We start from the raw sequence: 24963 nt of genomic DNA on the forward strand, positions 1-24963 counted from the left end.
CGGACGACCAGTGCGCGAATGCGACAAGCTCGCCTCCGCTGTCCCCTCCAGATCCCCACCGGCAACCCAGGTTATTTTTCTTTTCTTTTCAATTTTGCACTTAAACCAAGTGGACTGAATGCGGTTAGCTGCGCCCTGGATTTCAAAGTACAGAGAACTGTGTGTGGGGGCCAAGCATTTCAGCCTCGGTTCGCGCCCCTAGTAAATGTGTAACTGACCCCCCTCCCCCGCAGTCGCAGCTCTTCATGGGGGCTCCCGGCACCTCCGGCACTGTCCGCCCCGGGCCGAACCCGCGCGGCACTGGGGGCCGCGGAATCCGTGGATCGGCCCTACCAGGGTGGGGTGCGAGCCTTTGGACCGCTCCCGCGCGCCCGAAGAGCAGAGCCAGGCCGGGGGTCCCGGCCCCGCCTCTCTGCGCGCGGCTTCCTCGGCCCCGCCCCCGGGGAGGTCCAGTGGGGAGGCCGCCGGGGAGTGGGCCAGGTTCCCCGCCCAACCGGGCCGCGCCCCCGCGTCTCCATAGCGATCATCCCGGCTCGCACCTCGGGGCCGGCTCCCCCCGGGGTAGAACAATAAGCGGCTGGGCCGGGGGCGGGGCGGGGCCGGTCCAGGGGCGGGGAGAGCGCCGGCGGAGGGGCGCGGGCCCAGCGCACCGCCCAGGCAGCAGCCGGCCGCCAGGGTCTGCGAGGCGCGCTACGGCGCGGCCCAGACCGCTCCAGAGCTCAGCCCCCGCCCCGCCTGGTCCCGCCCCGCTTCCCACGCCCGCCGGGCCGAGCCCGCGCCGGGGCCACCTGGAGCCGCCTGGAGCCGCTGCTGCCGCAGGTTGATGCGCGGCGCCCTCCCGGGACGGCGGAGGAGCCATCTTGAAACCAACTTCGCAAACTTTCGCAAAGTGCTTTCGAAGTGGAAGCTGCGGGGAAGGCCGGGCGCGTGGCCTCCGGTGTCACCGTCTGGGCCCCCGGGGAGGCAGGGTGCGGGTCGCTCCGAGGGCCCGGTACCGGGCGCGCGGGAGCCGCCCCCCGGCCACGCCGGGTGGATGCGGAGGTGCGCCGGGTGCATGGATTGTGCTCGGGCGCCCGGCTCGGGCTCCGGGCTATGGCGCCGTCGCCACCGCCCGTGCTGCCCGCGCTGGTGCTCCTGGCCGCCGCCGCCGCCGCCCTGCCGGCTCTGGGGCTACCAGCGGCTGCTTGGGAGCCGCGCGTGCCCGGCAGGGCCCGCGCCTTCGCGATCGGGCACGGCTGGACCTACGCATTGGATGCTGCGCGCACGCCCCGGGCATTGCGGGAACTGCTGGACGTGAGCCGCGATGGGCTGCTGACCGGACGGCGGCGCGGGCTGGACGCGGGGCTCCGGGGATGCGCGCGCTTGTTGGGGCGGCCGCTGCCGCTGCAGGTCCGTCTGGCCATGCCGGGCGCCCAGACGGCTCAGAGCCCGCTGCTGCTGGCGAGCACCCCTGGCTCCGGCTGCTGCTCCCGGCTGCGGCGCCGATCGGTCCCCGGTGCGGAGCTGCGAGCGTGGACACTGCGCTCGGTTCCTGGGCTCAGCAGGGCTATCTGCTTCCCGGATCCTGGCGGCAGCGCGGCTCCATTTCACTCGGTGCTCACAGTCCTTACCACCTTCCCCGCCTGCAGCTGCCCACCGCGACCTGGGTCCCGTTGCCCGCGCCGCCTCCTTTGCCTGCCGCAGGGCGACTCGGCCAGCCTGCGCTTCCTGTGCGCCCTGCAGCGTGCGGCCGGCGCCGTCCAGGTTGAGCAGGGTTTGGAGATGACCGCGGGGACGCCCTCAGCGTCGCCGCCGCCGCCAACGCCATCTCCAATCCGGCTCCAGGCCAGGGCGGGAGCCGCGCGGCGGGCCCGGCGGGGCGCGGGCAGCAGCACCAGTCCGCAGTTCCCGCTGCCCAGCTACCAGGTGTCGGTGCCCGAGAACGAGCCAGCAGGTACATTGGTCATCGAACTGCGTGCGCTGGACCCCGACGAAGGTGAGGCGGGGCGCCTGACCTACCAGATGGAGGCGCTCTTCGACGAGCGCTCCAATGGCTACTTCCTCATCGACTCTGCCACCGGCGCGGTGAGCACGGCCCGCGCGCTGGACCGCGAGACCAAGGACACTCATGTGCTCAAGGTTAGTGCCGTGGACCACGGCTCGCCACGGCGCTCGGCCGCCACCTACCTCACCGTTACAGTTAGCGACACCAACGACCACAGCCCGGTCTTTGAGCAGTCTGAGTACCGCGAGCGTGTGCGTGAGAACCTCGAAGTGGGCTACGAGGTGCTGACCATTCGTGCCACCGATGGTGACGCGCCCTCCAATGCCAATATGCGCTACCGCCTGTTGCAGGGTGCGGGTGGTGTCTTTGAAATTGATGCACGCTCGGGAGTAGTGCGCACCCGGGCAGTGGTGGACCGGGAGGAGGCGGCTGAGTACCAATTGCTGGTGGAGGCCAACGACCAGGGACGCAACCCAGGCCCGCTCAGCGCGACGGCCACCGTGCACATCTTAGTGGAGGACGAAAACGACAACTACCCTCAGTTCAGTGAGAAGCGTTATGTGGTTCAGGTGCCCGAAGACGTGGCCGTGAACACCGCTGTGCTGCGTGTGCAGGCCACTGATAGGGACCAGGGTCAGAACGCGGCCATCCACTACAGCATCATCAGTGGGAACCTGAAGGGGCAGTTCTACCTGCATTCTCTGAGCGGGAGCCTGGATGTGATCAACCCGCTGGATTTCGAGGCCATCCGCGAGTATACACTTAGAATCAAGGCCCAGGATGGGGGCCGGCCTCCCCTCATTAATTCCTCGGGGCTGGTCTCTGTGCAGGTGCTGGACGTTAATGACAACGCACCCATCTTTGTGAGCAGCCCCTTCCAGGCTGCTGTGCTGGAGAACGTGCCTCTGGGCCATTCCGTGCTGCACATTCAGGCGGTTGATGCAGATTCGGGTGAGAATGCCCGTCTGCGCTATCGCCTGGTGGACACAGCCTCTGCTGCCCTGGGGGGCGGCAGTGCTGGCTCTGAGGACCCCACCTCCACCCTGGACTTCCCTTTCCAGATCCACAATAGCTCGGGTTGGATCACTGTGTGCGCAGAGCTGGACCGGGAGGAGGTGGAGCATTACAGCTTTGGGGTGGAGGCAGTGGACCACGGCTCGCCGCCCATGAGCTCCTCTGCCAGCGTGTCCATCACGGTACTGGATGTAAATGACAATGACCCAGTGTTCACCCAGCCCACGTACGAGCTGCGATTGAATGAGGATGCAGCTGTCGGGAGCAGCGTACTGACCCTGCGGGCCCGCGATCGCGACGCCAACAGCGTGATCACCTACCAGCTCACAGGTGGAAACACGCGGAACCGCTTTGCGCTCAGCAGTCAGAGCGGCGGCGGCCTCATCACCCTGGCGCTGCCGCTGGACTATAAGCAGGAGCGGCAGTACGTGCTGGCGGTGACCGCGTCCGACGGCACGCGTTCGCACACTGCGCAGGTGTTCATCAACGTCACTGACGCCAACACGCACCGGCCGGTCTTCCAGAGCTCCCACTACACGGTGAGTGTTAGCGAGGACCGGCCGGTGGGCACCTCCATTGCCACCATCAGTGCCACCGACGAAGACACGGGAGAGAATGCCCGCATCACCTACGTGCTGGAGGACCCTGTGCCACAGTTCCGCATTGACCCTGACACTGGTACCATCTACACCATGACGGAGCTGGACTATGAGGACCAGGCCGCCTACACACTGGCCATCACTGCTCAGGACAACGGCATCCCTCAGAAGTCAGACACCACCTCCCTGGAGATCCTCATCTTGGATGCCAATGACAACGTACCCAGGTTTCTGCGAGATTTCTACCAGGGTTCTGTCTTCGAGGATGCTCCCCCATCTACCAGCGTCCTCCAGGTCTCTGCTACTGACCGGGACTCGGGCCCCAACGGCCGCCTGTTGTACACCTTCCAGGGCGGGGATGATGGTGATGGGGACTTCTACATTGAGCCAACCTCAGGTGTGATCCGTACCCAGCGCCGACTGGACCGTGAGAATGTGGCCGTGTACAACCTCCGGGCTCTGGCTGTGGATCGGGGCAGCCCTGCTCCCCTGAGTGCCTCTGTGGACATCCAGGTGTCTGTCTTGGACATTAATGACAACCCCCCTGTGTTCGAGAGGGATGAACTGGAGCTGTTTGTAGAAGAGAACAGTCCAGTGGGGTCGGTGGTGGCCAGGATACGGGCCAGTGATCCCGACGAAGGCCCCAATGCCCAGATCATGTATCAGATCGTGGAGGGCAATGTGCCAGAGGTCTTCCAGCTGGACCTGCTGAGTGGGGACCTGCGAGCCCTGGTCGAGCTGGATTTTGAGGTCCAGAGAGACTATGTGCTAGTGGTGCAGGCCACGTCGGCCCCGCTGGTGAGCCGGGCCACAGTGCGGGTCCACCTCCTGGACCAGAATGACAATCCACCTGAGCTTCCGGACTTTCAGATCCTCTTCAACAACTATGTCACCAACAAGTCCAACAGCTTCCCCACTGGTGTGATTGGCCGCATCCCAGCGCACGACCCCGACCTGTCGGACAGCCTCAACTACACCTTCCTGCAGGGCAATGAGCTGGCCCTGCTGCTGCTGGACCCGGCCACGGGTGAGCTGCAGCTCAGTCGGGACCTGGACAACAACCGGCCGCTGGAGGCTCTCATGGAAGTGTCTGTGTCGGGTGAGTGGCCGGGGAGGAAGAGGGCCTTCCTGTGGGCTGCCTGGGGAGCTGCGGAGACCCGCCAAGGGCCCCGCTGGGCATGCTCGGGCCCATTCAGGCAGGGCCTGGGCAATTCTTGGGGCCTGTGCTGCCTCTGGTTGCAGGTTGGGGGCATGCTGCCCGCCAGGCCAAGCACCGGGGAGAGGCAGCACTCCGCTTTCCTCAGCAGTTTTGCCAGGAGCAGGCCTGGGCTTCTTCAAGTTCAAGTGCAGGCTTTCTCAGGGCTTTTCTCCAGTTGTGCTATTAAAACCTGGCCTCAGGGTTATCTGGGTCGTCTGGTGTGCTGAGTGATGTCCTTGAGTCAGCCGCTGCAGGCAGGGTTGTCTGAGGGATCAAAGGTCACTGCCTGCCCCATGTGCCAATTAGTCCCCGGGTGGGACCCTTGGAAATTGCTGATGTTCCCTGAGTCACCCTGTAATACGGCTGGAGTTCCCTTGGTCTGCTTTTCTGTCTCCTCCAGATAATAACAGCTCGGCTCACGTGTGTGTTCCCGCCTCTGTGCAGCTCTTTGAAACGTGTAACTCCGTTTGATCTTGGCTCCGGCTCTGGACGCCGGCTTGTAATTTGGGAGTTATTTCAGAGGCCGCCCATCTTAGTGGTGGATCCGGTAGGAGAACCTTGCTTGCCTGCTCTGGGCTGGGGGGCAGAAGGAGAGGCATCTCAGCTCAGCTACCAGTGGCTTGGTGGCGAAGCGCGGGCGCTGCGTGCTGCTGACCCTGCACTTGCAGGGGTCCAGCCTGTGGTACCAAGGACAGGAGGACCATGGAGGGTGTGGGAATTGGGAGTCGTGGGGAGACAGGATTGGGCAGGGGATAGGGGACAAGGAAGGGTCCTCTGGTGGCTCTGTGAGGTGGCCTGTCTGCCTACCCACCTGTGGATGTAGTCAGCTGGGCAGGCAGGTGGCCTTATTTATGAAATCAATATGCTGCCCAGAAGGGTCCTGTGGGCCTTTGGGTCCCTGTTTAAGTGATCACTGTGATACAATGTCGCTGTGGGCGTCCTGTGAGAAATGAAAATCCACTTTGCAGAGTTTCCGCCGCTGGCTGTTTGTCCGTAGAGAGTTGGCATGGGACAGATGGTTCCTCATAGGATCTGGTCTCACAGGGTTGATTTTGAAGTCATGTGACACCTCAGCATAGGTTCTGGCCACGAACTCACCCTGTTGGTGACCACTTCAGGTTTTGTGATGCCGTGAAAGTGTGTAAAGAATACGGAACAGGCTCCGGGGGACAGACTGTCAACCAGACTGTGGGTACTCCCCGTGCACCCGGCACCCCCACGCCGCTTCATCTGACGGAGTGGAAAATTTGGCCTGTGCAGAAACAACTTGGCAAGATAGTAGGGTTGGGTGTATTTTCAGGGGACACGGTGCGTTAGTGGGAGCAGGTGGGTGCTGAGACAGGGTGTTGTGTGGTGTCCACGGTGCGGGCCCCTGTGTGAGTAGAGAGCAGGGTTCAGATGGATGCGGATTACTGAGGGCTCCCAGCAGGTGTGGAGGCTCCACGCTGCGTCTCAACGGCCATTTCTGGCTGAGGGTCCTTGGCCGAGTGGCCCTCAAGGACATCTGGGGCTTGGTGCACTGACACCCCCACATGACGGTTACCTTAGGCTGGTCTCTGGCTGTCAGGAGCTTCCCAAACTCTCACAGTCACATTGTCATTTGTTCCTCGGTGACACTGAGGTAGGTGCACAGGTACTGAGTGACCTTCTCAGGGCTGTGCAGCCAGGGATGGGGCACCAGGATGGGAATGAAGCAAACCGCCCCTCACTGCCCCCCCCCCCTACCTTGGGAACAATTCTGAGGAATCCAAAGCTGGATGACTCCAGGCCAGGTCAGAAGCTGCGTGAGGTAGTCATGTTGGTGTGCTGTGTGACCCCCAGGCCGTGGACACTGTTTACTGCCCCCAAGAAGCTGCTCACAGGAGATTGAGACCCGCAGGTCCTCATGGCAGAGTCCTGTGGGATCCAACCAATCCCAGCAGCCTCCAGACTCTGGCTTTGTAAGGAACCCTGCGGGAGGCTGTTGATTCAAGCTGAAACCACTTTCAATGAGGTGCAATTGTCAGCGCAGGCTTTACAGCCTACCCTAAAGTCTTTGATGCATTATTACTGCCCTGGAGGCTCTGGGCAGGAAGGCCAGCCTGCAGTTCTGGGCCAGGGCCCCGGGCATGCGCTAGAGGGGGGCAGCTCCCTGCAGCCTGGCCTGGGGATCATCTTCATTCTCCAGGGATAGCAATGATGGGGTTGGGTTGCCCCCCCAAGGACAAAACGCTTTTTTGGGAAAAAATGTAATTTTTCCCCCTGGTCCTAGGGATGGAACCCAGGGCCCTGGACATGCTAGGGGAGTGCTCTACTGCTGATTGACACCCCAGCCCCCGCCTTCAAAATTTTTGAAGTCTGAATATAGTGGAATTCAGAAAGCTGCCATCTTTTAAAAACCATTAGCTATTAAGGTGTTCATTTCATAGGTGGCACTTTTGAATGAGGTGTTCGATTTCCGTGGCTGGGATTTTTTCCCCGTGAACGTTTATAAAAGCTGCGTGTGTTTTTCAAAGTCATGTGCCTGGGAACCCGATGCAAAACTCCAGCGTGGCCCCTTGCAGACGTGGGTCTTTTAGTGACGCTGACATTTTTAGTGCACCTGGAACATGTGGGTGCCTGTGGGTGGGTTCTCAAGCTGTGAGCATCACAGAACTTGGCAGCCGTGGAAGGTAACGTCCCCACGTCTCCCAGGGTGCAGGTGTGTGGCCGTGTCACGGGGCGAAAACGGTTGGTCGGTGAGTCATCCACATGTGTCAGAAAATGTTGGAACTCAGCGGAATCATACGATTGGGAATCTGTGTGCCGTTTGCTCTGAGGGGGAGTGGACGGTCCTGCAGGTCGGGTGAAGTTTTAAAGGTATTTGCCTAGTTAAATGCAGGATAGCACAGGGACTTTTAAACAGAAGGTCACAGACAAGGAAGTCGGGCTGCCTGCTGTGCCAGGCGCGGCCTGCATGGGAGGTATCACATTTCCCCGAAACGCGCAGTTGGCAAAGGTTGGTGGTCTTGAATCACCTCAGTGGCCGAGCTGGATTCTCTGAGGGACAGAAACCATGGGCCACTTCTGGCGACTGGTTAACCGTTTAAAGGCTCTGATGGCTTTGGAGATGTGCTCATGTGTTTTAGAAGCAGGAGTGACTTTAACTTACCGAGCATCCATTGTGCACGAGGCCCAAGAGCCCTTTGGAGGCCCCCAAGAGCCAGTGTGGCCCTGGAGAGCCAGCGTGGCCCTGGCCATACACAGATTGCTGACTTCAGTGGCAGGGGTGGGGGGTGGGAATTTGTGCCAACGTGGGGGTGTGAGGTGAGCAGCTAGTGGGAGACCAGAGGTGGAGGGATCCCCGGAGCCTGGAGCGATCTACTGTGTTCTGTAGGACCTGCTGGGAGGCTGGGACAGTGTTGTGGTTGCTGACGGCTGGTCTCTGGGCTGAGAGAACAGAAAGCAGGGCCAAGGCCCCTGAAGGGGTTCCCGCGAAGCACGGGTGACCAGGGAAGCACTTGCCAGGAGAGACGGTCAGATTCGGTGGCAGGGGCAGGGTCATGACGTGGCCGGGAACTGTCCTCTCAGGCCACATTGGATTCTTGCTGCCACCTCCTGATGTGGGTGGACCTGGCATTACTCCCGTCTGAAATGGGCACACCAAGGAAGCTCTGGGGACACCTGCGTATGGTGGCAACTGTGCTCCCATTCATAGGACCAAAGGGTCTGTGTGAGGCCAGAACAGGACGGACCACATGGGGAGAGCCCAAGGGGGGGCGCCTGAAGGAGGCCCCTCCTGAAGGAGGTCCCTGGGGTTAGGGAGCCTGAGGACAGGTGCTGGCGCCTTGCGGAGAGGCCCGGGAGGGGAGCTGGGAGCTCAGTGTGCACCAGCATCCTGGCCCGCCCCGCGACACCCCTGCCCCTGCAGGTGCCTCCTAACTGGGTACCAGCAGCCTCTGGGCCTCTTTGGAGGTGGGGTGGGCATTGTTCCAGGGTCTCTCAGGCCTGCTGTGGCCAAGCCCTGTGCAGCTGGGGGTGCTGCTGGTAGCTGCTTCTCTGAGTCTTTGGGCCTGGAGGGGGCGAGGGCAGAGGCCGTGGGAGCAGGGCCCTGGGAGGCGGGAAGGGGTGCAGGTCCCCAGGGGCCTGACGTGCCATGGCAGGGCGCCCAGCAGCACCAGGTGAGGTGAGGGGCAGGAGGGGGCTGCTGAAGTCACCTGGGTGGTGGCTGGTGTTGTTGGTGGCTCTGGAGCTCTGTGGAGGACCTGTGTCACCGTGGAAGAGTCTGCTTGGTTTGAGCTGACGTGTAGGCCATGGCAGACACCGGTTGAGGAGCGGGATAGGTGGAAGGTGGGGCCCCTGGCAGCAGCGTCTGGGCCTGGGGCGTGTGTATGGCCGGGTGCCACAGGCCTCTGTCCCTGCCAGCGCTGAGATCCAAACAGAGGTAGATGTTATCTTGTGGGGCAGAGCATGTGGAAAGTATGCACGAGTTTGGCCAGGTGTTTGCTGTTCACAGCCGGCGGGAAATGGTTTTCTGTGGTTTTCCTTGGTGTCCTCTAACCCGAACACAGGTTCATGTCAGCGTCCAGAATCAGGCCCCTGAGTACCGGAGGCGGCCCTTTAGTCACACTCCCTGGTCTTCCCGGTACTTTCCGGTGATCTTTTTGGAAGGGTGCTGGGTCACCCCAGGAAACACGGGGGTCGGGTTCTAGGCTGTGAGGGTCCCAGGGACAAACTCGTGCCTGGGGCTGCTCCTTCCTGCAGGCTGACCCCCACCCCCACCCCGGCTGCCTCTGCTCCCCGCGGGCCGGGGCCTGGCTCTCGGGAACACTTGGCAAATATTTGTGGTAGGTTATTTCTGGAATGAGCTGGGTGGGGTCACCCAGAGGCATGGGGCCCTGCCAGGGGATCCAGAGCACCCCCAAGAGCCCTCTTCAGTCCCTCCCTCCGTGTGGGGGGACATGCCCTGGGGCAGGGGATGGGCCTTTTTCAGGAAGCTCCACAGTGGGATTCTCACACTTCTGCTTCAGGCGAGAACCTGTGCGTACCTGTGATCCGCGCAGTTTTCGAGATGTGACATTCCACAGCTGGGAGAAGCCCCACTTGGCCAGGTGTTGCTGCTGTCACTCTAGTGTCTGTCTCTTGGGGTCCTGGATGGAGGCCAGGGCTTCTGTCACTTGACACGCACCCCTGCTTTCAGGGCAGATCATGCAGGAAAGCACCTCCCTCCTGCCACCCCCAAGGCACTGTTTTAACCCCGTCTGGGGACACTAGGAAATGTGCTGGGGACCTTGAAAGCTGGGGGCCTTTGGGGGCTGGGAGTGTGTCCTGTACTGTGGCCCTCCTGGAAGCAGGGAGGGCTGCTGGCCCTTGGTTCACAGGGCTGTCCTGCAGAGGTCAAGATGTCAGGCGCATGCACACCCCGTGGAGAGTCACAACCGGGAGCTGTTGGAACAGGTGGTTTGTCACTGCGGGGGAGTGCAGGGGGCTTTGCAGCTGCTTTTCCTGGGACACTGTGGACAAAGGTGAACTTTGGACGAGCAGGTGACCCTAAGTTCCTGGGCTTTGCCATCCAAGTGGAAGCACCCCTATTTTCCAGACCAGGAAGTGGGGCTCCAAGGGAGTCAGCGGTGCCCAGGTCAGCGGTGTGCACAGCAAGCGTTAGCAGCTGCGCCTGGCCGCCGTCCTGCCCTTGTATCTGGATCCTCAGTCCTGCTTCTCTGTAGCCCAGGAACCGCTCTGTGGGGAGTTTGGGCTGTTCTTGGGCCCCACCAGGTGGGCTGTTCTGGCCAGGTGTCTATTGCTGCCTGCCTGGGTTGTGGTCTGCCCACTATCTGAGCATCCGCTCGGGGTCTGCCTGCATCGTCCCACAGAAACCCCTTGTCAGGCTCAGAAACTGAGGTTGGAAGGCAGAACCAGGCTCAGACCTGTGCGTCTAGTGCTCTAACCACAGTGACCACTGCCCACTGATGGCTAGGCCACAGAGGGGCCACTGTGACAGCCCAAGGCCTTGGGCACAGGCTCAGGGATTCTGGGCATGGAGCCCAGCGTGAGCCACCACCAAACAGGAAGCAGGAGGGTGGAGAGTCCTGTGCACATGGTGCCTGTGCTGCTGGCTGCCCGGGGTGTGTCTGCGATGCTGGGCGGGGGTAACAGTGGGTGGGGGATCTCGGGGAGTTGTCTCCTGTCCCTGTGGGTCTCTGTGTGGAGCTGTTGTGGATGCTGGTGTGTGCAGGGCAGGTGGGCACCAGGTGCAGGAGGGTGAGCCCTTGCCCTGTGTGGGGCGGCCCTTAGGAGTCAGCAGGGCTGCTTCTGGGGTCCGGGGAGGTAGATACCAGGTGAGGTGTCCAGGCTGAGCAGGGGCGGAGCCGTGCTCTGAGGGCCTTCCAGCTGCAGAGCCCAGCCGCCACTGACAGGGAGCTGCCTCCCGCCCCGCCTCGCACCTTCCATCTATCCATCCGTCAGAAATTTTCCGTCTCCACTCCCAGTTCTGTATTTGTTTTTACAGTTTCAGAGCTTTTTCATATCTAATCTAAATGACACTCAGTTAAGGTAAACTAACAGCGACTAATTCAAATAAAATCCTGCTCTGTGTTAGCATTGGGAGATAAGAACTCCCTTGCAGGGCAGTAACCGCTGATCAGCCGGCTGATTGCGCACAGTCAGCGTGAGGCTGGCCAGCTGCTGTGCAGCTCTGCCGCCGGACACGCTGGGCACGGCCATGGTCCAGCAGCAGTTCTTACATGTGCTGTGACGCTGTCATGGATGACCGCTAGCTCTCTGAGAGACATGAGATTTCACCAGGGGCTTGGCCTGGGGTGGGCCCTCCCAGCTGCCCACTGCTGATCGCCTGACTCCAGGTGAGTCCAGCCCCCTCTGGGCCTGATGGGGAAGGACCAGAATCTCCCAGGACCTCCCTTCACTTTCCCAAGGTTTGAATTTTTTTAGGTACAGGATTGGAAACGCAGACGTCCAGCCAGGAGGTGGCTGTGGTTTGGAATACTCTCTTCCTCTTGCCCATGACATTACAGGTGCTGAGAAGTCATCTCACTTGAAAACGGTCATGAAGCTGAGTGTGTGGCACTTGCCTGTGATCCCAGCCACCTAGAGGCTGAGGCAGGAGGATTGCAAGTTTGCGGCTATCTTGGGCAACTTAGACTCTGCCTCAAAATAAAAAATAAAAAGGAAAAAAGTAAATAGATAAAAAGGGCTGGGGATGTAACTCAGTGGAAGAGTGCCCCTGGGTCTGGTTCCTGGGGCTGAAACATTTGTAAATTGTGCGTCTGTTAAGGGATTAATATCCAGGGTATATAAAGAACTCCCACAATTCAATAAGAAAACAACCTGAGACTCAAAAGTGGGTAAGTGGCTCCAATAGACATTTCCCTAAGGAATACAAATGGCCAAGAAGCATGCTCAGCATGGCTCCTCCTTAGGGAAGTGCAGACCAAAGCCACGGGGCGGTGCCACCACTGGGACACCAGACATCAGCAAGTGTGGGGGAGCCTGGAGAGACCGGGAGCCTGGCGTGTTGTTGTGGGAACGGAAAGCCCTTCGCTGCCGAGGAAAACAGCATGGCGGGAGCATGGCGGGAGCATGGCGGGCTGCGGAGAGGAACAGCAGGCTTCCCGTGGGATCTGGAAGCCTGCCTCTGAGCATGTCCCCGGAGAATGAGGAGCAGGTTCTGAAGAGGTAGTTGTGCCCCGGGTTCAAGGCAGCATTGTTCGTGATGGTCAAAGGTGGGAGCAGGGCCGGGCTGGGGCTCAGCGGTGGAGCACTGGCCTGGCCTACGTGAGGCTCTGGGTTCGATTCTGTGCACCCCATGTAAATAACTAAATAAAGGTCCATTGGCAACTAAAAAAATTTAAACCAAGGTGGAAGCAACCCAGCATCCATCGCAGGGCGGGTGAACCAATGTGGTCCACCCACGCAGCGCCTTCAGAAGCAGGTGTGCAGTTGGCTTTTTGTCTCTGTGACCAAAATACCTCACCGGAAAAGACTTAGAGGAGGAGAGGTTTCCTTGGGACTCATGTTTTTAGATGATCCGTCCATGGTTGGCTGCCTCTGTTGCTCTGGATCTGAGGTAAGGTAGAACGTCATGGTGGAAGGCAACTTCTCACTCATGGCGGCTGATAGAGACAGGGGGGGAGAGAGAGAGGAGCCAGGGACAGGATATAGTCCAAGGCCACACCCACAATGACCTGCTCCCTCACCTGTGCCCCGCCTGCCTGCAGTCCTTCAGATCATCAACCCGCTGGCTCTGCTAATCATTTTGCTGCTGAACTTTCTGCATTGCCTAACTCATGAGCTTTTGGGGGAGCGCCTCCCTTCCAAGCCGTAGCAGGCAGGAACACTCATACCTGGTGTGACGTGGGTGAGCCTCAAGGACATTCTGCTCAGACAAGAGAAGGGCCTGGGAGCCCATTTCTGCGATGTGAGTGGAGGAGAGTCACAGCATCAGGAGCCCCAGGTAGTTCGGGGTCTGGGGGATCCAACTGTCGTACACCTGAGCTGGCGGAGGCGAGGCGGCGGGCCCTCTGCTGTGAGGTTTCAGGTACGGGTTTTGACCAAGCCTGAGTGGCCCAGCAGCCCCACCATCCTGAGCCCCGAGGCCGGTGCCCACCTCTGGGGTTCCCCTCCCGGGCTGAGGTCTCTTCATTGTGCACGTTCTTGCAAACTCTGGACCCACTTCCCGTCATCCTAAACAGCCAAGGACACACTCTTCCACCTAAGTTCTCTTGTGCCTGGTATGTGGATACGGTCTCGGGTTGTTTAGCTGCATGGAGAGAGCTCACAGAGAAGCATGTTCCTGGGGAGCCGGGGAGAGAGCAGGGACCGTGCGGAGGCACCTGTGTGGGTGAGTGGCTCCTCAGCTTGCTGCTGTGTCTGGGACCTCCGGCTTAGGGGCAGGTGTCCCCGGATCTTTGGTGTCCCAAGTCTCGCAGCCCAGCCCAGGAAGGGAGACGAGTTGGGGACTGAGGCCTGGTGCTGGGTACCCCTCCGGAATCTACCACCTGGGGGAGAGGAAGTGAGAGGAGGTGGCCGGTGAGCCTGCAGCTGCTGTGTTCCAGGGCTGACCCAGCTCCTTCCCCTTCCCCCCAGGACTGAGTCTTGGGTTCCAAACCGCTTCGTGGGTGCTGGCTTGGGTGCATTTTTCTTTGGCATTTGCTACCTTTAGGCAGTTTGGCCTGACGTCTCTCAGCGGGTGGAGGGGGAGGTCCTGGGGTATAGGAAGAGGAGCAGGCGCCGGGATCAGATGCCCAGTTCTCCTTTGAGCACCCGAAACACAGCACCGTCTCCCTGGTTACAAAGCCACGTGGTGCACGGGGACCCTGCTCCTTTGTCCTCTGAACAGATCGAGTGTTGCTCAGGATGAGGCCCCTGTGGGTTGTGTCCTGTGGGCTCCCCACTCCCTAAATAACTATCAAATGATCGCGGTGCGGGTGTGGGCTGTGGGAGGCGCCTCGCGGAGCTGGTAGACAGCGGTCTGTGAGCTTTGGGCATTTTTAGGACGTTGGTGCACCCCCCCCCACACACACTGTGGCTTGAAGCCAAGCGTCCCAGCCGCGGGGGTGGGGGTGGGGGCCCCTCTCCATCTCGGTGATCTCTTATGCATGGAAAATTCTAGCATGTCATTGAAAGTGCCCATATTTTCAAAGAAGAGAGAATGGAAAATATCAAGGTTTATTGTTCTCAGAGGCTTCCTGTCCGTCCAGCACGTGGCCGTCAGAGGTCAGGGGTGCCCGTGTGTGTGCAGGACGGGAAGTCCAGGCCATGGGCTGTGGCGTGTTGCACGGGCACCTGGCTGTGAGCGCGCTGCGAGGCAGGGGAGCCGGGGCGTGCACGCCCGAGACTCTGTTCTGCGTCCTGGACGCAGCCTTGTGCTGGAGGGAAAGTGAGGGGGGCCTGGTGGGGTTCTCTCTGGGGGAGACCGGGCCCCGAGGCAGGCAGCTGGTGGCTTTAGGGTTGGGACAGCCATCAGGTCCTGGTTTGGCTGGGAGTCCCTGGGCCTTGAGCAGGGTTCCATTTCCCTCCTGTGTTTTTCTCTGCCCTGGGTCTGACATGTCTTGAGCTAGAAGGGAACATGGGATGGTTTGAAAGTGGGCCAGGTGTTCAGGGGCAAGATTTCTTTTTTAATACCGGGACTGAACCCAGGGGCACTTAACCACTGACCAGACCCCCAGCCCTTTTATTTTATTTTGAGACAGGGCTTCACTAAGTTGCTGAGGCTGGCCTCGAACTTGAGATCCTCCTGCCTCAGCCTCTGGAGCCACGGGGATGACAGGCCTGTGCCGCCTCGCCCAGCTTTAGGGCCGGCTTTGTATCTGATGGCTGCACTCGCAGGGGGGACTGAGGCAGGGGGCTAGGGAGGGCCTTTTGCCCCTCTGTGCGGTGGCTCCTGGGGAGAAAGCGTGCCTTTGGGGGCCAGGGGACCCTGGTTTTCCTTCGCTCCTCCAGGGCCCCTGCCTCTGCTTTCTGATGTTGGAGCCCAGCCTCCTGGGTCCGTCTTTCCCTATAACCTGCTTAGAAGACAGAGGGGCGTCTCACGGTTAGCCAGCCCTGGCACAGGGCTCAAGTAGCACTTGTGGGTGGGCCCTGTGGGTGGGCGGGCCTGTGGCACAGGCTGCAGGGGGTCTGGGGCGCGGGGTGGGAGCCGTGCAGGGTCAGCCCGGGCAGGCCGCCTGCCGTTTCCGGCTGGCCCCCAGCCGCCTGGCCGCTGTGAGCCGCCTGCCTTCCTGCCCTGCCTCAGGAGGTGCCCAGGCCTGAGGGTGGCTTAAGGAGCCCACTGTGAGGTGGGCAGGGGGACCTGCTCTGGTTGGCTGAGTGCAGAAGTGCCCCCGGGGGGTCCAGGTGGCAGACAGTTGAAAAGTGAGCCTTTCCCTGTGGTCCTGGGTTGGGTGGGCACGTCCTTACAGGGGCTCAGGTGGCACCGCCAGCTCAGAGGACTGGCCATTTCAGTGCGTCCAGCCTGATGGCGCTCAGTGCAGTGGCAGCATCGTGCCCTGTCACCACTGTCCGGTTTCACATTTTTTGCCACCCTTAGATGGTATATTTTTAAGTTGTTTTTTAATGTCGGTCGGCAGTTTTCAAGCTGAATATCACTTTTGGTCTGTTCTGATGACCTGGAAGGGCATTGTCAAGTCCTGAGACGCACTGACCTCTCCAACCAGGGTTGCTGGTTTTGGTGGCATTGGGGTGGCCGGCTGGAAGGCAGTAGGACTGCACGGTGCTTGAGGGGCAGGATGGCTGAGGCCCAGGGTCAGGCCCGCCCCGCCTGCCTGTCACAGGTGAGGCCCAGGCTGCCTGGGGAGCACTCCCTCCCTCCTCTGGGCCTTGCTGGGGTCCCCCCTTGCCCAGGGTGAGGGATTTAAGGACTTGGGACTTTCTGGGCTAAAATGGAAAATCGTGGCCAAACCAGCCCCGTTGGTCACCGTGCTGTTGTCCATGAAGCCTCCTGCATGGTCGCCCTGCATGACCCTTGCTTAGGCCTGTGGTGGGAGCCCAAGGCCCTCCTGACCACCTGGCCGCAGACCTGAACACCTGGCCGCAGACCTGAGCCCGGCAGCACTGCCCGTACTCCCTCAGCTATATCTGGGAGCGCAGCTGTGGCTGCTGCCCACTGGGCTGGACCCGCGCTGCCCTCTCCGCCGGCCCCCACCTGCACGCAGAGGCATTTCTGGGCCTCGGCCTTCCTTCAACCTGACTCCCTTCTCGGGCTGGAATCCTCTCCCCTCCCAAAGCCTCAGCTCTGAGAGCACCTGCTGTGGGGGCCGCCCCACCCAGTCCTGAGCCCCAGCACTGAGGTCCCAGGGCCAGAGCCGTGGGTCACCCGGGCCCCACTTGCCCAGAGGACAAAGCTCATGTTGTAGAAGTGAGCTCTGAGCCAGAGTCACGTCCTGCCTTTCCTTGGTGTCCCGTGGAGGTCCTGCTGCGTGTCTGGCCTCCATCCGCCTCCTCCCCAGCAGCCCACCTGAGGATGCGTCCTTCCTGGGGCTCCTGGCACTGTGACCTCCCTAGACCTGGGCTCCCACACCTGCTGGCCTGCTCCAGGAAGCTGGGCTCTGGCCGGGTGGGTGCCCAGGAGAGCGGAGGGCCTGACATTTCACATGGGAAGGGCCAGGCACCAGGGTCCTCCACACTCCTGCTTTTGAAAGAGCTGATTTTATTGACCAGAGGAACCTGTCAGTCCACCGGGAAAACAGACCTGCTGGGTGATTCGAGCAGGAAGGGGTCGCACAGAGGGAATGGGAGCCGGGCCAAAGGGGGTGTGCTCCCCACTGCCTCTCCCCACTGCAGGGGCCTGCTCAGGACCACCCTCCCCTGTCCCAGCAGCCCTGGGCCCCACCTCCTGGCAGGTAACCCACCTCCCAGGTGTGACCCACCTGGAAGCCTGTCCCACCGCTGTCCTGCAGCCTCTGAGCAGGCGGCCTTCCCTCCCAGTGAGCGCAGGGCTCCCACTGGCAGGACCTACCGGCAGTGGGGAGACCTGGGAGAGCAGTGGAGAGGAGCACCGAGACGCATGGCTTCAGTCTGGCCCAGTCCTGACTTGTCCACAGTCACCGTGGGAGGTGGGAAGAGAACCTGCAGCCTCCCCAGGGGTGATAACCAGCGGGGGACGGTCCAGCAGCTATCCCTCTGCGTTCATAAGACGGTGTTTTCCAAAAGCACCACTTGGACAGAGCGTGTCGTGACTTCTCTGCGAGCTGTCGTGGGCATTCCCGTGAGCAGGTCCGTGTCACCCTCTCTGGTGGCCGAGAGTGTGCCTTCACAGCCGCCAGGATTCTTTGACCTTTGCTGGGACCCAGGTCCTCCATGACCGTCTCCTGTTTTGAAGGAGTCTGTCTTGAAGGCTTTTCATTCCTGCTGTTGTGGATGGTGGTCTGTGCTGAATGGACTGCATGGTCTGGCTGACCCTGTGGCAGGAGCTGACCACCCCACACTGGCTGCCGGGAGCCTGACTGTCCTGCAGATAGGACTTACAGAGCTGGTCATGGTCTGTCCTGTGCTGAGGATGCATGTAGGGAGGCCTGTCCGTTGAGTCCCCAGTGGGCACCTCCTGCAGCCCTGAGCCACCATCCTGGCTCAGGCTCGGCCCTCCCAGTGCTGCCCTTCCAGGGAGAGGCAGGCCGCCATGCTTCCTTGTTTCCTGTCTGCAGCCTTAAAGGAGCCTGTGGTTAGGCCCCCATTTTGTATTTAGCTTATGAAACACCTGGGAGCCGTCCTGCCTGGGCCACGTGGCTCGGGAGTGTCTGCTCACAGCTCTCTGTGGTGGGGGACCTGTGGGCTGTGGTCCCAGCTTTTCTGTTCCCCCCAGGAGGGCCCAGGTGGAGGTCTTGGGCCCCTTGCCTGGTCGGGGCTGGCAGTGCGTGGGCAGGGTCTGGGCCCACAGTCTGCCTGCAGGACCTGCTGGCCAAGTGGCTTGACACCTGGGCTGTGCCAGGGTGTGTCCTGCTGGTGCCTGGGGGGGGGGGGTCACCTCCTTCTCTCGGCACAGGCTGTGGCCGAGGTGTGCCGTCTGGGAGGGGCTGGCCAGAGTTAGGCTGCTGCCCACACCTGAGAGGGGCTGAGGTGGAGGACGCAGCCACCTCGTGGGTGACTGAGTTTGGAGTGGACCCGGGCGGTGCAGGTGGGTCTGGGGTGCTCCCCTAGGCCCGGGCTGGGCTGATAGGTGCCGGCAAGCCTCCTGGGCTGAGCGGGAGCCCCAGGCCTCTTCTTGCAGGGGCTTGTGTGGGAATGAGTCAGCAAGGCTGGGCGGGGCAGGTGGCTGCTTCCAGGAGCTCCAGGTTTGGCTGATCTTGGGGGGGGGGAGGGAGGAGGGGGAGGGAGGAGGGGTGAGCTGGGCCTTGCCTCCTCCTCACTCCAGGGGGGTCTCCAGAGGATGCACAGATGCTGTTGGGGTGACCTGGGGCCACATCTTTGTCCCTCCAGGCCCCCTCCTCAGAACTGGGTTGGAGTGACAGTGGGTAGCCAGAGCCGGGGGCAGGGTGACCTGAGCAGGGGACCTGCCTGAGTCGTGCTGGGACCCAGGGTTGAGCACCCAGCCCAGGGGTGGGGAGGCTGAGCCACGCCAGTGAGGAGCCCCGGCCCACCACCACGGCTCACCACCACGGCCTCACTGCCAGGCCCTCGACACCTCGTCCTGAGGCCGCGTGCCCCCACCCGGGGATGCCCCTGTTCCTGCCGTGAGTCCAGCCCTGGAGCCTGGGGGTGGACTCTGCAGCCCCATCTCCCAGCGCCCTCTCCAAGCTGGGCCAGTAGGAGGAAGGCCTCAAGGGCCTCCCCCAGGGGCCCTGGAGGGGAGGGCGTGTGCACCTAGTAAGGAGCTGTCCCACGTTAGGTCAGGTCCCTGTGCAGTCTCTGTGATCCCAGGAGTGCATCCCTACTTCCCCGCGCTGTTAGGTCTCAGGCTTTAGCTCCCAGCACTTCCTGGGGGCCTCCTGGGTGGCAGCTGCACAATGCAGTGTCCCCTGTCCGTGCAGCTGAAGGCTCCAAGTTCACCTTTGCCCCTGAGGTTTTACGGCAGAGGACTGGGTCGGAAAGCCGCAGCTGCAGGCCAGGCCTGTTGGCGTCCCCAGCCTCCCTGCAGACCTCCCCATGTCCCCGTTCTGGGCACCTGGCTGCGGACAGGGATGCAGGTTGGACTGAGCATCCTGTGGAGGGGTCGAGCCTGGCAGATTGCAGAGTCCTGCCCTCAGCCATGCCAGACGCTCTTCCCTGCCACTGTGGGCTGTCCGAGGTGGCATCGCTGCTGCTTGGTGTCCCCCTGTGTGTCCGGCTCCCCGCTGCAGCCTTGGTCTGCAGCCCCACGCGGGCCCAGGGATCTTGGGAGGCCGCTGTGGAGATGCAGCTCAGGGACGTCACTCCCCGTCCCAGTGGCCTGGTCATCCGCTGGTCACTGGGACGCTGGACAGGTGAGGCGCCAGCGGGGCATGGGCGCTGCGTTCTCACCACTGTTCACGGTCGTCCCACTCGGAGCCCTGGCAGCAGGGCCCTGGGCAGGGTGAGGCAAGGCTCCTGGCAGCTGGGACCCAGGACCCAGTGACGTCCTGAGGACTTGCTGGCTGCCCTGGAGGCAGCGGGTGAAGGCTCCCGGTGGAATTGAAAGAGCTGGCGCTGGGGGAAGTAAAAGATGAGCCTCCTCAGGGTCATGCAGCCCAGCAGCGGACGCTCCTAGTGTCCAGCTGAGCAGTGAGCACAGAGGCCGTCAATGTGTCTGACCACTCTTGTGCTGGTGTCACACGTCAGCTGTAAAGGCCACTCATCCTGGTGGAGGGGCCCCCTCACCAATCCTGACCCTCCTGCCCTCAGCACAGCCCCTGGGAGACCCCATGCAGCCCCGAAGGGCATGGGGCACTGTGAGGAGTCACTCACGTCCTGGGATCTGGGTACCTGCGCTGCAGGAGCCTGGCCCAAGGTCAAGGTGCCCCCAGTGTTGTTGACTGAATGAAGGGCAGCAAGCCCGCGACAGTCAGCCTGACTAATAGCGGCTAGCACAGGCGGGGGACTTGCTGCACGTTGTGCTGCTGGGAGAGCCAGGCTGCCCCTACAAACCGCCGGTCCCTGCTGGTGTCTCACGGCCTTGGGAGAGTGCGTGTGGCAGGAGGGGCCACCAAGCAGCTGGCTAGACCTGCCGTGAGTCCGCCAGCTGTGAGTCCGCCAGCCTCACACTGCAGGGCTGGTCCAGCGTGCTGGAGTTGCCCTTGGCCTGGGGAGCATCCAGCTGGCTCTGGCTGCGCTGTGTGCATCCAAGTAAGAACAGAGCTGGAGGCGCCCGCTGAAGAAGCGCAGTGCGAGGTGTTGATCCATTTGAGCTTTATGTTGTGTCGTGAAGTTACTTATAGTCTGTCTGTTCTGTCCCCAAAGGTAAATGTGCTCACTCTAGAATATTCTAGTACCAAAATACAGACAGCAAGGCGTCCCCATGCCCAGAGACAGTCCCTACTGGCTGTTGGTCTGTGGACGCAGCCTCTCCATCCTCTGGGGCAGTCACTGTGGGGCCGACGGGTCTTGGCAGCACCTGGGCTGTTCCCGAGCCGGCTGCCCTCCAGGCCCTGGTGGGCACAGGGGTTGTCATGGCAACGAGCCACCCTGAGCTCATTGGAGGCACCTCTGGGGCCCTCCGCTGAAGAGCTGGCCCTTTGTCTGAGGACAATGGGCCCTCAAGGACTGCTTGTGGGACTGGCTCTCTTTAATTACCCCCGGGAAGCCTGGCCACAGTGCTCTGCCTCTCACGAGGAGCTCAGTTTGGAGCCCTTCTTTAAACGTCGTGGGTATCACACGGGAAGACCCTCACTCGTACGACTTCACCTAATGGCCAGAGATGGACTCCGAGGGTGCCCCATGGGCTGTGCTCGCCTGCTGGACACAGAGGATTCAGAGCTAGCCCGGCTCCCTAGTTTTAGAGCCAGTGTTCTGTGTGCCTCTCATTTTCTGTCCCTTTGGCCTTGGAAAGAGATAGCCCCCACCTCCACGCTGTCTCCAGCCCCCTGGTGGGAGCACCCTCCTCCCCACCCTGTGCCCACAGCCCTGAGGTGCCCTCAGTGCAGGAGGAGGCGTGAGGCCCAGTTCTGCCAGTGGGCATCAGGCTGCGTGGAGGGGGGAGGGTGCTCTGGGTCCCTGTTCCTCGCCAGATGGGCCTGTCAGTAAAGGACCTACTGTGTGCCCTCCGTCTCAAGCAGGGTGCCCCTTAGCACTGTGCCTGCTGGGTGGATCTCTGTGGCGGGCCTTCCTGGGCACTGCAGGATGCTGACCAGTGTTCCTGCCTTCATCTACCGTAGAGGCCGGTAGCACCTGCCACCTAGCGGGGACCACCCAGAACCTCTCCGGATGTCACCCATGCCCCAGAGCTGGACTGTATGTTGAGGGAAGCCCCTTCCTGGGCCTGGCACAGTCCCCAGCACCCAGGAGGCCTTGAGGAAAGCTCTGGGGGTCTCAATACAGACGACAGGTGGAGTTGGCCCGGGGCACTGTGAAGCACAGAGTGATCATGGCCAGAGCCACCTGTAGCCTGTGGGTTCCTGGTAGGCAGGAGGCTGGGCCAAACCCCACTTGGCTGTGTGGCTTGGGGTGTGCCCCCTGCCGCCAGCCCCCTCTCATCTGTGGAAGGATGCTACGGGGCCACCATGGCAGGTGCCATGGGTCACGCAGTGCCCACCTGAAGGCTGCGTCTCCACCCCTTCCTGTGGCGTCTGTGGCCCTGGCTGGATCAGGTCCCCTCCAGGACTTGGTCACGGGGCAGCAGGGTTCTACATCCCCCCAGCTGTTCACCCAGAGCAGGTGGGGTGCTGCCAAAGGGCCCGACGGGGGCTCCAGGTGTCAGAGCAGAGCCCAGCCGAGCACCGTCCTGCCTGGGCAGATTCGGGAGCTGTGGTGGGAGGCCCGCACCCAGGGCAGGGGGCTGTGGGAGTCTCCAGCTGAGCCTGCACAGCTGCTCATCCGCCCCGGGTTCTCAGGCACGGAAAACTCGGTGTTTAAAAATAGCCTCACCCGCAGGTGCCTCTGTGCTTCCCGTCACCGTCACCGAGGGGACATGTGTTGACAAACCCCCGGACGGCTCAACCTTAGAAACCTGACATTTCTAGATTCCCTCCAAAGGGGGAGCCTGCAGAGCCTTGGGAGTCAGAGGGGCCGTGAGTGGCTTGTGGAGTCGGGGTGGCCACCGGAGAGCCCCCCGGGGTGGCCATGGGGGGGACAGTCTCTAGGGATGCCCAGGCGGAGGGGAGAGAGGAGCCTGGAGGCCACTCTGAAGGGGCCTGAGGGACAGTTGGAATTTGGCAAGTCAGCGAGGTCCCTCGGTGGGGCGGGGCCAGGCTTGTGAGAAATGCCGGACAATGGAGGGCTGTCGGGGAGGGCAAGGAGGGCGGGCAGGCCGAGGGGCGGGCAGGACGCAGCTGACAGGAGAGGGAAAGCAGAGCCAGCCAGCCTGGCCCCTCCCCGCCCTGCCCCCTGCTCCTTGGCCAGACCCTGGGAGCACCTGCTCCCTGCAACTCAGGCGTCCTCCAAGGCAGAGCGGCCTGCTGCCCAGAAACTTCTGCCCAGCTGGACGGTCAGCACCCCGTGCAGCTTGCCACCGTGGCCAGAGCTAGGGAGCCCGCAGGGTGCTGGGTGGCCACAGCCCTAGTGTGCCCGGGGGCTGCCCGGGGGCTCGGCAGAGCCTTCCAGCCCCCGGTGGTCCCCAGTGAGGCCTGGTGGATTGACTCATTCACTTTTTTGAAAGGAGCAAGACTGGGTGGCAGAGATTTGCTTTAAAAAGTCCTTAAGACTTTCATTAGTCAAGACCCTAAAGCCATCTTACGTAACTTCCCCACCCAGAAGTGCGTGAAGCAGAACCCACCGTCAGGTCCCCTCCCGAGTTCCCAGGGTGTCCCTGGTGTCCCATCTGCCGCAGGCGTGACTGGCTGGGACCCTGTATCACGGTGCACTCCGTCCTGGCTGGACCACCTGCCTCTCCTGCTCTGTCACCGGCCCACTGTCAGGACCCCTGTCTGTTCCCTGGGTCTTTGGTGTGGAGCGTTGTGAAGCCGAGTGGCTTCCAGGCTCTTCTGAGTCACAGGCTCCCGGAGGCGGTGTGTGTGTCGGGGGGACACTGCCACCAGAGCTCGCACACCTTCTGATGACCTGGCCGGGCCAAGGACAGTGTGTGGTGATTTATTCTAGAACCAGCAGCGTGTGAAGACCCCTCCCTGATATTTTCTCCATTGTTGGAGAGAGAAATCTTTCTGCTGTTTTCTAATCATCGACCTTTAAGTAGCTGTCTACCTTTTTTGTTCTGCATGCCTCTCTTTAGGGACAGTGCACAGTTTTCTTGGCTTCTTTATTGGGCTATCTCTCTCTCTCTCTCTCTCTCTCTGTGACTTGCTGATCCACTTGTTCAGTCAGCTTGCTTAGCTCCTGTCCATGTATGTTTCTCCCAGTTTCATGTTTATTTAACTTGTTGTGACCTCTTTTGTACCTCACCGTGTCAGTCTTAGATATTTCTGGTGGTGGGAAGATGGTCTTTTTTGTCCGTGCTTTAGTGTGACCTTGCAGAGCTGAGTCCTCTATTCTTACCACAGGGACTGTGACACAGCCCTCGCCGGCCACTGGAGGACCACAGGGAAGAGGGAGGAGTAGTGACGAGCCCCTGCCCAGCCTCTGGTCTGTTGGACCCACAGTTAATCTTGTCGCTCTGGCAGGTCTCAGAGGCTTCCAGTCGTCCCAGGGGTGGGACATCTGTTGGGTCCTCCCCGCGTCCTTCGCGCCTTGAGGGACAAAGCGGGCAGGAGCCTCAGGCTAACTGCCCACCCAGGCAGACTGTCCTTAGGACACACACGCTGCGTCCTGGCTCCCCTTCTGTGGTAACATCTGGGAGGAGAGGGTGGCAGGGAGGGCCCCCTGCTCCCGGGCACAAGGTCAGCTGTCCCCTGGCTGGAGAGCAGCAGAGCATCAGCTATGAGCTCACTGGCCGTCAGCGTCCCGAGTGCCACTGGTCCTGGGTGCAGGCCCTGAGCCTGCGGGGTCCTAGGCCCTGTCTCTTGATCCTCTTGGTTTTGCTGAGACTCTCCCATCGAGGCCACTTGTGTTACTGGAGAGAGAGGGACAGAGATGGGGGCCTGCCCTGGCCGGGACCTGGGGTGGCCCTTCGCCTAGAGCCTTTCAGATGCCGGTCAAGTCCTGGGGTGCAGTCAGTTGTCCCCCTTACCCAGAATGCTTGGGGTCAGTGTTGCAGGTTTTGGAGTTTTTCAAATTTTGAAATATTTCCCAAATCTGAAGCTTCTTGAGTGCCAACGTGACACTCCAGTGGTTCCCAGCAAGTCAGAGTTTGGATGTCCCCCTCAGGGACGCCCCTTACGGAGCACGTGTTCTTTACAAACTTCTTGCTCCTGATTAGGTCCGGTCTGTCTGCTGTTAAAAGACAGAGGCAGAGGGGCAGGAGGTCGTGGGGATGTGATTCTGAGGTTGGGTGTCACTTGCCTGGTGACCTGGAGCTTGTCACTCAGCCTCTGGGAACTTGGTTCCCTCCTGTGACAGCCGGGCGGTGGGACCTGTTCCACGGGTGTCTGCGGAGCAGGGCCAGGGCCTGGGGAGCTGCCCTTGGTGGCTGTGGTCCCACGGCCGGTTTACAGTGAAACGTGGTTTTCTGTGGGACGGCTGCCAAGCCAGCGGTGGAGAGGGGACGGGGGAGAGGGGACGGGGAGGGGACGGTTTCTCCTGCTCCTTGGGTCAGGAGG

The 24963-nt window shown here is 61.5% G+C and overlaps 1 protein-coding gene across 1 annotated transcript in view; it reads left to right on the top strand.

Annotated features, from left to right (window-relative positions):
• Positions 1–624: 624 nt before the first annotated feature.
• Celsr1 (cadherin EGF LAG seven-pass G-type receptor 1) overlaps positions 625–24963 on the top strand; it is a 124929-nt gene continuing 100590 nt past the window's right edge. Inside the window, exon 1 of the mRNA XM_021733011.2 lies at positions 625–4696. Within this exon, the coding sequence (XP_021588686.2) occupies positions 1093–4696 (3604 nt within the window). The 5' untranslated portion in view covers positions 625–1092. The remainder of the gene's footprint in view (positions 4697–24963) is intronic.

Source organism: Ictidomys tridecemlineatus, chromosome 6, assembly GCF_052094955.1.
Source record: "Ictidomys tridecemlineatus isolate mIctTri1 chromosome 6, mIctTri1.hap1, whole genome shotgun sequence".
NCBI classification, from domain to species: Eukaryota; Metazoa; Chordata; class Mammalia; order Rodentia; family Sciuridae; genus Ictidomys; species Ictidomys tridecemlineatus.